Raw genomic sequence first — 15172 nt, forward strand, 5'->3', positions numbered from 1 at the left:
TCTCTGTTGAATGTATGAATTTATATATAAGCAGAGAAGGTGCCATCCAACCTTTTTTCTCAACAATAACACCATCCATATCAACCCAGTATTTGGACATCTTCATCACCTGTAAGCAGAACTTTGGGATCATCCTGTCAGCTTTCAGGCTCACATAAAAGTGAATTTAAAAGTAGGGAAGCAGGGAAAACAATGCCATAAGAAGGGTTAAAAATAAGGATTTTTCTTTTTCCTCACAGCAAAGGAGGAAGAAGTACATAGAAACTAGAAAAGAAGTTAACAAATTTCTACTTCAGGGAAGAGGCAGTGGAACATCTGTGATTTTGCAGGGAGACAAGCATTAAGGATTATTTTTCACTGGGAATAAGAGGCCAAGACCTTGGACACATCTGTCATTTTTGAGCCCCTCAGTTTTAACTGAAGAGCTCACCATCAGCCTCTCACCATCAGAATCCCAATTCCATCTTAAGGCAAAGACTAATTTCCCCTGACCTGACCCAAAATTCACCAAACAAAATAATGCCATTTTCCTCTAACTAATTAGTCCATAAAAAGCAAAAGAGCTTAAACAGCTTAAATAACAGATTTACTGTGAGTCTGAGAGAGTGTTGACATACAAGGAAGGTGTTTCTGTGATGTACTTTCTTTTCCAGGTAAAAAGGAAACATCTTTTCAATCCACCATGATGTCATTACAAAATTCTACTAATTTAATTATAAAATTCAGTAATATAAAATACAAGCTAATCTTGTAAAATGTTAACTTTTTAGATTTCCTTTAAAAAGCACAGTTATAAGTATACTTAATTGTGACTATCAATAAAAAAAGACAGGTTATATCTGTGATGTTACTTCAAACTGACAGCTGACAAAGATTTTGGTACCATACTGGAATAGCAGAGAGCTTTGTACAGGAAAGCAAGTGCTCAGAAATGAGAATCAAAGATGTAAACTCAATCTGTGCCAAACTCTCTGGGCCAAGATTTGTGGAGGCAGCAAAATTAATACTGAAGTTTGATGGAAGCTTAGCTTAGAGAAAACTTTGAAAAGTTTCCCTCCATTTTATTGTATCCATCACCTGCTATGAATTTAATAATTTAGTAAAAGCATAGACCAAATGGTTTAGTTTAGGAAGGCAATTTACAAGAGCAAATTAACCCAAACTGCAACAAAAATTTTAAATACACTTGATCAACCTGGGTTCAAGACACTTTTTCAAGAAGCACAAGAGCGACCTGGCAGAGAGGTGGAGAGGATGTTACACAGAGCAGCAATGCAGAAAACTAAGCTGTAGGAAGAAAACATTACTGTTGTATTACCACAGGAGCCTTGTGTCTGCTTAGGTATCATTTCTGAACTTACCTTTTATAGAACTATTGGACAATATCTTGACAGAAAAGCCTAAATTATTGAAGCAGAGCTAATAAAGTCAGCAATGAAAAGACAGAATATATGTCAGATCCTAATCAAAACTAAAATTTTACAAATAAAACATCATTTGAAGACAAATCTTAAAAGAGAATTATATTTCAGGACATATATCATTGAAAGAGTTATATTAATGTAACACAACTAGATTTTTGTTTATTTCATTTGATTCACAGCCAGCTGTCAAGGTCAACTACTGAGCTACTCAACAACATGCAGGCAATGTACCCTTGTCATTTTCATTCCATTTTTTCCAAACTAGCTTTTTCTCTTTACCTATATTCTTAGCCCAGTCTTATCTCTCCAGTCCATCTTCAGACTCATCTTTAATATCCATTGTCAACAAAAAAGGCAATCTTAATCTCAAACAAATGGGAATGGGGGAACAGGACAAGGAAGGACATGAATAAAGAATGGCCAAAGGCCCTATTCCAGATAATACTGACAGGCTCAGTGCAGGTTCTTCTGGCTCACTAAAACCTCAGTATTATGTAGAGGAGCATCCATCTCCTCTAATACTGGCATTCCTGCCCTGGTCATTGCCACCTGGGCACAGTTCATCAAACAGACTCCTAAACACTGCATTGACATGAGTAAAACTTTGGCATTATATCTACTTTTTCTGAGCAGCTGCAATGTGACTTAAAAAATCAAGGACCAAAGGCAATAACCAAAGCCAGTAAATATGAGGAACATCATGTTTTTAGTACCCCAGGAGGGACAGTCACCAAAGTGTCTGAAACAGCCTGGTGGAATGCAGGTCTGCATACAGAGTCTTGCTAAATTCACGTGGCTACTGATATGGTATTAATCCTTGTCCATGGCAAATATGGATATTTACTCTTCTTGTAATGGCACTTGGCCATGTTTGCAATAATTTGTAAATTACTGGATAACATTGATAAACAGATAGATATCATTGCATCTGTTTACAAATACCTTTGGGTAATATGATGTATTTATTAAAATCAGAAAATATTGTTGGAGAAAGACCAAAAAGCAGATGGATACTGCAATGGCACAGCACTTAAGCAGCACATGTACTTGAACATGCATTTACCTGAGCACAGCTTTTATAGTCTCCCACTGACTCCCTCCTAAGTAGACTCAGCAATGCTCAGTCATGTTTCACAGGGCTTGCAAACTGCAAACCAGATTTCTCCCTTAGCTCCAGCTTTGCAACTGCTGAATGCAAACTGGCTTTTATAGTTACCCTGGAACCATAATGGCAGTAAAAGCATACATGTCCTAGAAGATGTAATTTTTAATATAAGCTCCACCATTAGAATTCCCTAGTAGGCAACAACAGCACCTTATGCAGGGAAAACAGCTTTTTATTGTACAGCAAATAAACGATGCCTCATATTCTGCTGGCACAAGAGTCAAAGCCAGCTTGGTTGACAACATCATGGAATGGGAGCGGTGACTTTGTTAGAAATTCCACAGTGTGGTCTGTCTTCCTCAACCCCATCACCCTCCTGACCCCATGTTAGCTGCCTCAGCAGCTGAGCACCATATGGAATGGTGATCCCAGCTTTGCCAGAGAGAGGATGTATAAAAAAATATTTTTGTTCCATAAACATGGAAGTTTGCTATTTTTTAAAGACATCTGAATTACTAATTCTGTGACCTTTTCAAAGGAACAGAGAGACGTGTTCTGTAATATTTAACATATAAAAAAATCAGTAGACTAGAACAAACCACACAAAACTGAGCCAAATTCTAAATATGGCTGGTGCAGAGGAGAGATTAACAATTCCAGTATTGCACAGTGACTACAAAGGCAGTGCCCACGCACGTCATGCTACTCCTAGAGGTAACAACTTCCAAATCTGATAGAAAAATAACTCCACATTTCCTTCTTTTGTATTTCTCCCTCAGGGTGCCTTGTTAGAGAATTTACCTGCCACTGTTTTGCAGCAATTCTCAGTACTAATCTGCTCAGTACCTTCTGGATTGTTCTCCCAGTCCAGTGCCTTTGTCTAATCCTCTATCAGATGGATCAGAGAACTGAGCACCCCATCCTTCCAGTTTTTTTACAGTTCTGTAGTTCACAGAATGCAAAAGAAAAACAACCCACAAGCCTACAATAATCCATAAACACAAGAGAGACTAGACAAAGGTTAAAAGCAGAAAGAGGTTGTGTGGTCAGCCTGGGAAACCTGAATCCAAACCACCTTCATTCCAATGGATAGCATTTTAAGCAATGAATACGCCAGGGTCTTTCCTCACCACTTTCTTGTGAGATTATTAAGTGGCCCAAAAATACAAAGGAAACCACATTATTTCCTACTCAAAAAATTCATAATGCCTTGTCTATGCAACATTTAAAAGCAAATGCAATGGCAGAAGTTCCTGTAGGGCATATTATGTATGAGAAGTCAAAGTAGTGCAACCCAATGAATTGTGAAACATGTTATTCCCTGTAAGTGTTAAGCATTTTTTTCCCAGTTGGCTCCTACCAGGAAAGGTGAAGTGGAACAGCTGGAGGATAATGAAACCAGCATGTGCCTAGTTTGTTTTGAGTCTAGCAACAAAATTGTCTAACCTGTGCAAGAGACTTACAGTGCCACCTGGATTTGATTTTACATTATAGTTCATTCCTTGAAACCTATTATCTCTGGGCACCATACCAAGAATGCTTTCACTTCTGAGCATCCTTTAGACTGCAAGCATTATCTTTCCTCTGCTGAAACTCTGACATTTCTGTGTGTTTGTGTGTGTTCTGGTTTTGGAGGATATTATTAAAAAAACAAAAAAAAAGAAATCAAAGAACACCACACTTTATGGATGATAAAGAGGGATTCACAGGAACCCTTTTACATATCACCAAAATCCATTGTGGAAGTGCTGACTGCAGTGTAACCGATACAAGTGCTTGACAATGGTTTGGGATCAACTCTTTCATTTTTCAGGCATCCTGAACCACTGGAACAACATCTATAGTTAGATAAGTTTAAAGAAACAACAAAAGGAATCAGAATTATAAAGTCTACAAGATCCCCAAGATTCATCTTATAAAGCGGTGCTTTGAGTGCAGCACAGCCTGGGGATGTTACCCTCCATTTTAATTTAAATATTTGTTGAATTGTCATGTACAGAAAAAACTGTGATCCAATCATTGTTAAACAGCATTATCAAAAAAAAAAAAAAAGATGAAAATCCAGGAAATGGGTTCCTTTTTACAGAATGTCCAGACAAAACTAGATGCAACCCCACCTTCTTGTTCACTTATCCATGGAACTGACAGACTCCTCCCTTGTCCTCCCTTCTTCCTCCTCTCCCTCTGGTTCTGCACCAGAATTCATCTCACAGTTAATTTCTGTGTTAAACTTTGAATTTTACCCATGGTCCTTGAATTTCTAGTTAAATAAAGAGACGTGGAACAAAACCAGGCATTTCTGTATCATCTATATATATAGTGTGGGATGAATGCATAAAAACAGATTTGAGAGCAAAGATATACCCATAATTATGCGTTGTTTTTAAAATGCTTTGAAAATATAATAAATTACATAAATGCTGTGTCTTACTAAGTGCCATATATTTCTGCATGCATATGGAAGGTGGGCTGAAGAATGTGGGTAGATGTTTGCAGGGAACGAGTAGCTGGAATGGTGAACATTATTACTTTTTTATGGCAGATATAAATATGCCAATACTAGGAGATAGATCAAATGTCTAATTTTATTTTCTTTTTCTCAAAAAAAACTCAGTAAACATGAGGGAGACTTCAGGTAAGCAAAAAATTGTAGTGGTGTTTGCAGGGGACCCAGGATGAGGGAAGAGATGAGAATCTTGACTCCATGTTTCAGAAGGCTGATTTATTATTTTATGATCTATATTATATTAAAAAATATACATTGAAACTATACTAAAAGAATAGAAGAAAGGATTTCATCAGAAGGCTAGCAAAGGAAAGGAATGGAATGATAATAAAATCTTGTGACTGCTCACACCTCGACATAGGTGGCTGTCATTGGTCACCAAGTAAAAACAATTTCGTGACTGCTCACACCTCGACACAGGTGGCTGTCATTGGTCACCAAGTAAAAACAATTTCACATGCTGGGTAAACAATTCTCCAAATCACATTCCAAAGCAGGAAAACATAGCGAAGCTGAAGCTTCTCTGGAGAGAAGACCCTAATGAAAGGACTTTTTATACAATATGTCTGTGACAAAAAATAAGTAAATATCAACTTTACCATCCACAATGCTCAGAGGGTCCTTTGGCTCATCCTGGGGAGCAGATTTGTGACTCAGCACCTCAGGGGTCGGCCTCAGCGCTCCAGGCCCAGGCCTCGGCTGGAGCAGCTTCCTCATCTTGAAATCTTCCGCTTTCCCTTTGGCCAAAGCTCCATCGAAAGGACTGCCCTGTGTGGAGTACAAGCTCTCAGCATACACCCGAGAGCCTTTAGTCCTGCTGGGAGGGCTGTTCTCGCTGCTGTGTGCAGACAGGTTCTGGGTGATGTACGAGTGCAGCGCGGCCATCAGGCTCCTCTGGCCCGCTCGCGGCTCTGGCGGGAGCTGGTCCGGCTGGCGCTGGCGGAGCGTCCTGCCACGGGCACCCTCAGGGAATTCCTGCTGGGATTGGGATGCAGGGGATGGATCTTTGGGGTTCTGCCTCCTGTAGTACCTCGCAGGGTCATTGTAGATGTAGCTCTAGAGAGAGCAGAAGGTGGGCAACAGGAAAGGGGTCAGAATTGCTTTGTGATTATTGTTGCGCCGGGGCCTGAGGTGGAACCCTCAGTGCTTTACCAGCCAGGAGAACAATAACTGGAACTTGTAATGCAAATGGAAACTGCAAACCTCAAACTGTTACATGTGCCTCAAAGAGGCACTGCTACTTACTATGCAAAAATCCAGTTCATCAAATTATTAGAAAGCAAGAGCAAGAGATTAGAGAGAGAATAACATAACTCAGTGTTGACTATGTGTGAACTATTTGTATTCCGACAGACAAAGGAAATTTAATAAATCCACTTTCCCTTTGGTTTTTACTTAACCTGTGAGAATTACTATTTTTCAGATTACTTACCAAAAACTAGTTGTCAAATTAAAAATGTCATTTTTAAAGGAACATCAAGCAAGTAAAGCAATTTTTTTTGCATATATTAAGTACTTTGTTCTATTTTAAATGAAATATTTTCCACTAAATTAAATCTTTACTAAATATATAATCTGACACTGTGGCAAAACAATGTTTAAATTGTTTTTTAATTAAATTATTATTTTCAGGAAAAACACCACAGCAAATTAAACAACAATGTTAAAAACATGTCAATCAAGCTCAAACCACATTTTTACTGAAAAAGTGCTGGGGAATAAAAAGTGGAAAGGTGGGTTTGCAGTACAGTTTTCTATTTTCAGTTTCTATTCTCATGGAAACACCAGATGGACATTCTTTTTACTATCACTTAATCCTAGGGACATTTTTGCTATGATCACAACCTGAAGGCAGGCTTTTTAATTTTTTAACAAACCAGATCCATTCTCCTAAATAATTTCAAAAATAATTTTTCTTCAGTTCTTGCTAAATACAACTTTGAACTGAGAGGTTTACTTATATCCAGAATAATTCCAGTTAGATTGTTTATGATTAAATGAGGTTACATCCCATCCTGTATGTGTGCTGCAGGATGGGTCCTGCTTCTCATCTGTGCTTTCTTGGTTAAACTGTCACATAAACTCCATCACAATGTGGCAACCTTAGGACAGGGACTACTTATGCACTCACTGCTATAAATTATTGTGAATCACTGGTGTCCCTGTGCACTGATGACACAATGATTTAGGACAGAGGGAGCTGCAAAATACAGAGGGAGTGAAGACACTATATACTCCAGGGGACAGCAATTAGAAGGATTCAGACAGAAAAATCATTATTTATGTATTTGCTAATGTACTTTGTAAAACCAAAATAAGATTGATAAACTCCTCCAGAGATGAAGAATTACTTTTAGATTTTATCTAGGTCCTAATTTCTGGACAATAATTTTGCTCTCCATCTGAACAATTTTATTTCTTCTGATGACAGCCAGTGGATTTTACAATACATGTTCATAACCATTTCTTTCCAAGAGGGTTTTCTTCCCCTTAAGAAATGATTGAAGAGATTCATTTCATGATTCCATATCATGATTTAAATATAATTATGGTATAGGCAATTTTATTACAGATTCAAAAGGCACTTTGGCCACTTCGGCTTGTGACCTACTAAGGCAAGGCTTTGGATTTCTGCAGTTGGTCTTTAACACAGAAATGTGCTTTGTGAAAGCCAAGAAATTGGGCTGCAGTGAAGCAGTGTAAAAAAATACAGAGCTAGAGATCAAGCAGCTTTGTGTATGAAATATTTCAATGTCCCCTGGGAACTGTATCAAACAGCAGCAGTGCAGCTCTGGTTCAGTGCTCCAGCTGCAGGGTAGGCATTGCTCTGATCAGCTCCAAGGGGGAGCCAGTTGTCAAAATGCAAGTTGAACACTGTTTACATGCTTAATAGCAAAGCCTAAATGTGAAAAACTTCCAGTCAGATGCATTTATCTCCCTATTTGAACGGGTCTTTGCCTGGGGTAATTAACTCTCTAATGATACTCACTCCAGAGTGAGGAAAGCTGCAGAGGATGACACAAAGCAGCCCAGGACACCCCGAGCAGTTCACTGGGAATTCACATAAGCTGCCATCTGCCTTCCCCACTCCTGTTCTCTCTGCCTTGCAGCCTTCCAGAGGACCTCCTGGACTCAAGGGAAGGAAGAACAGGGAGCTGGGAAAGGGAGAAATGCAGCAGGGGGAAAAGGACATTCCCCATTCAGCCATGGAAAGACAAGAAATTGCTCAATCCAGCTTGATAACTGCACACCAATTTGGATCTATATTCCATATCCAGCTCTCTCTTTTGCCTCTTAAGTTTTACTGGTAAGTGTTAGAGGGGAAGAAACTGCTGGGCACTCCCAAACCATGTGAAAGATTAGGGTTAGGAGATGTGGGCTGGCTTTTGATGAGCTATTTAACAAGTTCAAGTACCCTTTAGCATGAACAGGTCAGTGATTTACTGTTCTTGCAGACAAGGAGCACATCAACAATGAAAAGACCACCAACCCACCAAGTGATCATGCACAAATTGGATTTAAGTGTGTGCCCATCCTGGGCTCAGAGCTGCACCCTGTCAGGAAGGGGCAGCCTCTCAGCAGCTTGACAGGTCACACTTTGGGCAGTAAGGGATGAAATATTAACAGTTCTAATTAAAGCAGAGCACTGGTAGCTCAGCTGTCTTCACTGAGACAGCAGCTCTTCTGATGTAGTTTACTCTGACTTTAATTAAAGGGGTCTCACAGCTGTATGGCAATCTCCCACCTGCAGGAGAAAAAAATACCCTTCCTTGCTGCTCCCATCTCAAACAAAACACCAGAAGTACATGTGACATGCAAGATGAAATCCAAGTAAAATTGCAGCACTGATAAATATAATCCTAAATTATGGGTTTGTCTAAGTGGTATGGGGAATAAAAAATTAATTTTTACAGAAAAATATAGAAGAAAAATATCAGTAATATGTAATTTAGAATCCAGAGACAATTTACATCTCAAGTTATTAATAACAATTGCAGAGCACTGTGATTAGCTCATTTGAAGTGGGTTTTGCAAAACCCACTCCTGAACATGGACATTGCTAGTTTGATTAATATCAAAGTTAAATGGCATAGTCCGTGGTTAGTGAAAAGAATGTAAATTCCCATATTGGTGCCTTTGGAGAATCTTCTGACATTATGGGGAAGCAGAGGGAAACATAAAGCTGGAATCTTTTGAAAGAAAATACATTTCTCGATTGATTACACATGACTCATATGAAGTACTGCCAGTAATAGAACAAAAAAACCCCAACCCAAACAAACATTAAGTGAAATGCACAAGAATAAAGAATGCACTAGTTACCATATAGATGGTTTGTACTGAGAAGGGTTGAAATACAAGCCCTGCTTGCTATGAGGAACATTTCATTTTTTTAATAAGTAAAATACTGTTCAGTTCTCTCATGTCACTGATACAAAGCCTTTGAAAAGTACTCTGAATTGATAAACCCCTCAGTTTAAAAAAATCTTATTTCTCCATCTGCACAGGATTTCCCTCTCCTTCACCACCTTTCAAATAAGCTATCTCAATAATTCTCACATTACAGAAAATCCACACACACTAATCTTTCTGAAGATGGAATTGTTAGGGCAGTGTCTTGTATGGTTTAAGTATGTAAGTACCTGACATTTTTCTGCATGAAAATTCACAGAAGGGCACACTAAATTACATTCTGCAGACACACTATGCAAAAGTCTATGAACAACATGTTTTATTTAAAAAAATACAAATTAAAAGAGTTGTGCAGGACTAGATACATAAAACATAATGCTCTTCAATTTATCCACTAAAGGGCAGATTGACTTGAGTGTTTTGCCCATGTGCAGAAAGAATGGAATCAAATTGATAACAAAATACTTCCTTTCTTGCACATAAATTTACTAAATCTAGAAGGCATATAGAGCTAACAAAAATCCTTTTGAAATGCATCACGAAGAAATCTTCTGCCCTCAATTTAATTTATGTTTTTCTGTTTGATGCATTTGCAGATATTAACCCATGTTTGCTACCACCTAAATTTGGTTTAAGCATGATTCCACATAAAACTCTTATTTACTGTGCCTATTTGAGATATTGACATTATGATCTCTGAAATTAGAAGATAAAACCACAACAAACTCTGGAAGGCCCATCTTTGTGGTGGGATAAAATAACATTTTTCAAAGACTACCAGAAATGAAATTACCTCAGAGCTTAACTCATCGTGTGGATTGAGAGAAGTTTAGCTTTTTGTACCAGACACAGTGTAGATGCTCTGTGACTCACACAAACTTGCCTCATGCAAACTCACTCACATGGGAGCTACCTGTACTCATGTGAGCCCCCAAAATAAACACCAGCACAAGGGGAACTGCCTGATTGCTGAATCAAAGGGTAGCCTGGGAATTTGTACTGCTCAATTCACCTTTAAATTGACAGAAATCCACCCAACAATGAAACCTGAGTGCCAAACGGGTGTCATGGAGTGGATGGAGCATGAAAGTCCCTGGGGTAGGGCTGAGCAGGCAGCACAGCTCTGTCCCCAGAGCATCACAGCTAAAGCAGCAAGTCCTGTGACAACAAAGCCTTAATTCTTGCAGCTGGTGAGCTGCTGTGCCCACACAGTGCTGTCCTGTCAGGATATCTCAGCAGCTCCCAGCCAGGTTCAGGCTGAAAGGGAGGAACTCCCTTGACAAGTTCTGCGTGCTGTAGACGTGACCTTACATACTCTGCACCAAATCCAGTGGCAGCTTTATCTGAAAACAATAACTACAGCCAATGAACATTTTAAATTGTCTGAGTAATAATGAAGCAAAGGCTTTTTCTACCAGCTGCTAATGACTTTTTCACTAACTATATTATTATACCATGCACAAACCCCAGTAATTTGGAAAACTAATGCAGAATCCAGAAACTGGAAAAAGAGGCCAAACCAGTGATGGGACAGCATCAGGCCATGGCCATTCCACAGATTCACAGCTTTAAGGCAACACTCATCTCTACCTGAGCTACTATTTAATTGATAATTTTCTGTAACTATCTTCTATTTTCTTTCTGAAAAATACAGTAGCTTTGAAACCTTTTAAGAACTACATCAGAGAAGGTGGCAGTGATTGTTAATTAACATCCTGTACTTCAGAGTGTCAAAAACTAGATCAAGCAAAAGGAGACTTCAGAGTCTGCTTTGATGGAAACTATTCATGACTTTATTTCCTAATCCTTCCTGGGAAACCACAGTGCAACAGGACTGTCCAGAATCTGACTCTACAGCATTCAATAATCTCTACTGCTTTAATTTCAGTTGATTTCAGAATTTCAGAGATTTGGCTTCCACTCTTAAACAAAAAAACTTCAAAAAAGAAAAAAGGGAAAAAAAAAAGAAAAGAAAGGACAATACACTGGATTCTTTTATGTATAAGTTACTACTTAATAAAATAACTTTTTAGTTTCAGATGTTCCCAACCATTCCTGATCTCCTTTGGAATGATCATATCCACTTGCCTACCCTTCAACTATCTACAACAGAATCTCCTACAGGGATAATTTTTATCATCATGAAAACTGCCTTCAGTTTCCATGAATAACTGCTGTTTTTTCTCCTCTTTCTGACACATCTCCATCCTATGTGTCAAAACGTTTTCTTTGGTGTAGAAGGAGTTCTGGACGGTCTTTCCTCAGCATTCATGATTGGGTCATCATAAGCAAAAAAGGTCAGTTTTACACATTGAAATATTTCTACACATAAAGGATAAGATACCTGGGAAAAAGAAAGGGTGGATGACCCCCAATAACCTGATTGATGGCAAAGGACCCCTGCCCTGGCTCCATGCAGGGCCATGACACTGAGCCATCAGCCATCATGTCCAGGAGTGGCACCCACCAGATGATTGATGGAAAAAGCTCTCTGGATCACCCTGCAAAATGAAAGAGGCTTACATCTGCAGGGGTGAGGGACTCCTTAAGGGATGCATGACTCCTTCTGCGTGCCGTCTTGTCATTGCCCAAGGCACACTATGAGATGTTTAGGAACAAGGAACGGTCTGGAATGGCAGCATGTAATCAGCTGACCAATATACCTGTCTGACCATGTCTCATGTCTTTCCTGTCTTCTCAACAAACTCCATTTCTAACAATTCTCCTGGGTGGGAAGCTCTCTTCTGTACCTTGTGTCCTGTGGTGCTTCCTGGCAGTAGCTGCTCCACTTGGCAACTGCCTGGACGTGGGGATGCAAGACTTGGGGCATCTTTACCTCTGCCAGGCCATTGCACTCAGGAGCTCCCTGACACCACCAGCAGAGACCAAAGAGTGACAGCGAAGCCACAGTGATGGTAGAAATTGTGCAGCCTGGTGATCAGTGCTGACAGATCTACCAGGGTGTATCAGCCTCCCTTGCCTGAGAACATTTTGCTCATATGCCAATAAGTCTGTTACTCAAGGTTTCAGTGAATGATGTTTAAACACATTTTCTGTAGGCATATGCTGGTATATTGAACTATCTCATTATCTAAAGATGAATTTCATAGAAACATGATGATCTTCATCTGCCAAAAGTTGAGCACATTAACACCAATTCAATATATTTATAACTCCAACACGTGAATCTGGAAAATAATTTTATCCTAAGAAATGCAAGTGAATAGAGATCTACAGGATTGATGTCCACAACATTGCTTTACAACCCCATTGAAAACAATCTTCCATTTGCTGGACAACTGCTTGAAGTCATCTGAGGTCTTTTCCCACACTAAAAATAAAGGAATTGTTGTTTCACTGTTCTGAAATGCCTACACCAACACTCTCACACAGAGGTGGACAAAGTAAGTTCAAATTTCTTTGAGCTCTACCCTCCAATTTGATAATTTTAATAGAAAAATAAAAATAGAATGCACTTTAAAATTAATACCAGCTCCATCATCTTCTATTTACTAATTGCCATGTACTGAAGAACAGGGAGTGAATATTTGCAAGAGTAACAGGAAACTTGCAGGAAAAATTACTGAAATGAACTCCAAGCACATGGTATTTGGAAAAAAAGAGTGGATTTTGAAGGGAAAGGTCTGAAAAAGAACTAAATCTTATTAGCCAGTGAGTATTTGAGATTTTAAAAATATCAATCTATGTTTCATCTGGGAATTACTAGAAATTAATTAACTGCCCTTTTAAATAAGACTCCAGACTTGACACAGATCATTTATAATAACATTTTTATGGCACTTGTATCTTCTAATAATTGAAAAAATAATTAATCCTTTCCAGATACCTGTGTGATAAGGGAAATGGTGGTTTCTATGTTAGATGTTGAAACTCTGTCATTATATTCTGCATAAACTGATGGGTTGAGGGTAAAAGTACATATTGGATCTAAGACTTGAGTGTGATACTGGCACTAGAATGCTCGTTCAAAAAATAAATCAGAAGTCACATTAGATCACCAGACTGTGTACATATGCCACACACAATATGATTGAAATTTTAGTAGGCTTTGTAGCCATGATTCTATTTGAGCTTTAAATGTGTCCTTCCAGAAAAAATTGCAATCTACACCAGATTCCTGCAGAATGGCCAAGAGGATGGAAATTGCAGCATTTCATATTATATACTTAAATTAAAAGAGGTGAATCACAACTTTAAAACTGTCTTTTCCCCTCCATTGACCATGGGATGAGTTTAGGCTGATGTGCACCAATACAGACATCCTTATATGGTCAAATGATTTCTGCTCCAGTGCTTATGGGGCTTTGTTTGTTGGGTTTTGGGGTTGTTTTGGTTTGGTTTTGGATTTTGTGGTGTTTCTCGTTGGTTAGTTTGGGGTTTTTTGGTGTACATGTTTGTTGGCTTTTTTAAGGAGGATTTTTTGTTTCTATTTTGCTATAAAGAGCCATGAAGAGGAGAATGATCTGAAAGATTAAATACTTTTCTGGGATCTGAGGCTTAGCTTTTAGTTTATGCTTTACCAAAAAATTATTGCATGACCTCAGAAAATCTGTCTTATCTGTCTGCGAAGCAGGGGCATTAACTCTTCCATAGTTTGTAAAGGCTGCAGGTAAATGACTACACCAATGCTTGGGAAATGCTCAGATATCATTGCATAAGTATGCCAATAGAGAAGGCAGTTCAGTAGCTTCAAGGAGACATTCCTTTATCAATTATTCCAGAAATATTTTTATGAAAGTGTTCAAGCACAGCTGAATTACATTTTTATACATAGTCTCTTATATATGAAATATTAAATTTTACCTTTATACAAATAGAGTTTAAATGTATACAATGCAGGGAGCTTTTTTACTTTTTGTCAAAATTTTTATGAACTTCATTCAGTCCTGTATTTAAATCAGTGTTAGATAAATAAAGGTGCTGCTTTTTTGAATTAAATTTCAAGGTTAAAATGTGCAATGACTAAGTAACTTTTTACGAGTTAATCACAGTAATAATTATTTGCAGATAAGCTCAAAGTACATCTTTGAGCACTCGTGCACTCAGATTTTCTAAAATTAATATTAATTCTCTAAAATAATTATCACATGTCTTTGTTTGGTGATCAATTAGATAGATTCAAACAATTGATTTTTTAGGCTAGCAAATATATGAATTTTTATTTTATATAATTTATATTATTTTTTATTTGCAGCTTTTCCCCTTTCAGCACAATTTCACTGCTGAGCCACAACTCTCTGGCACTAATCCGTCACTTTACCTGCTTCTTTTGCCCCTCATGATTCTAAAAAGGCCTTTAACTTTATTAGCCCCTTATTTGATGTAAAGGGGTTTTTTTTCCCAAAAATCTTTGCTTTAAAATTTATAAGTATACCTAAGATGTGGAGATTTCTGTAATCACAATACCTGCACAAGATGTCTACCATGAAAATGAATGTAATTAAACACAAAGAAACAGTAACAACAGAAAATTCATTAAATTCTCTAATGTATCTGAAATAATTTTCTTTCCGCCACATCCTACCCACAAGGGCCTGAATGTCACATTGGTCTGACAAAGATCTTAGCAGAAGGTAGGACCAACCCTATCTGAAGCTCTCAGAGGTCAAGTCAGGAGGAAGAAGAAAAAGCAATTCTATGAATCTTCAAGCCTGAAGATTCATGAAATCTTCATGAGATTTCTGCAACAAGAAATACAGCCAC

The 15172-nt window shown here is 38.2% G+C and overlaps 1 protein-coding gene across 1 annotated transcript in view; it reads right to left on the bottom strand.

Moving 5' to 3' along the window:
* Positions 1-15172, bottom strand: part of PTPRN2 (protein tyrosine phosphatase receptor type N2) — a 634421-nt gene that overhangs the window by 387368 nt on the left and 231881 nt on the right. Inside the window, exon 6 of the mRNA XM_054274266.1 lies at positions 5635-6091. Within this exon, the coding sequence (XP_054130241.1) occupies positions 5635-6091 (457 nt within the window). The remainder of the gene's footprint in view (positions 1-5634; positions 6092-15172) is intronic.

Source organism: Melozone crissalis, unplaced genomic scaffold (assembly GCF_028551555.1).
Source record: "Melozone crissalis strain CALT ecotype California unplaced genomic scaffold, PUWL_Pcris_2 ptg000016l_1, whole genome shotgun sequence".
NCBI lineage: Eukaryota > Metazoa > Chordata > Aves > Passeriformes > Passerellidae > Melozone > Melozone crissalis.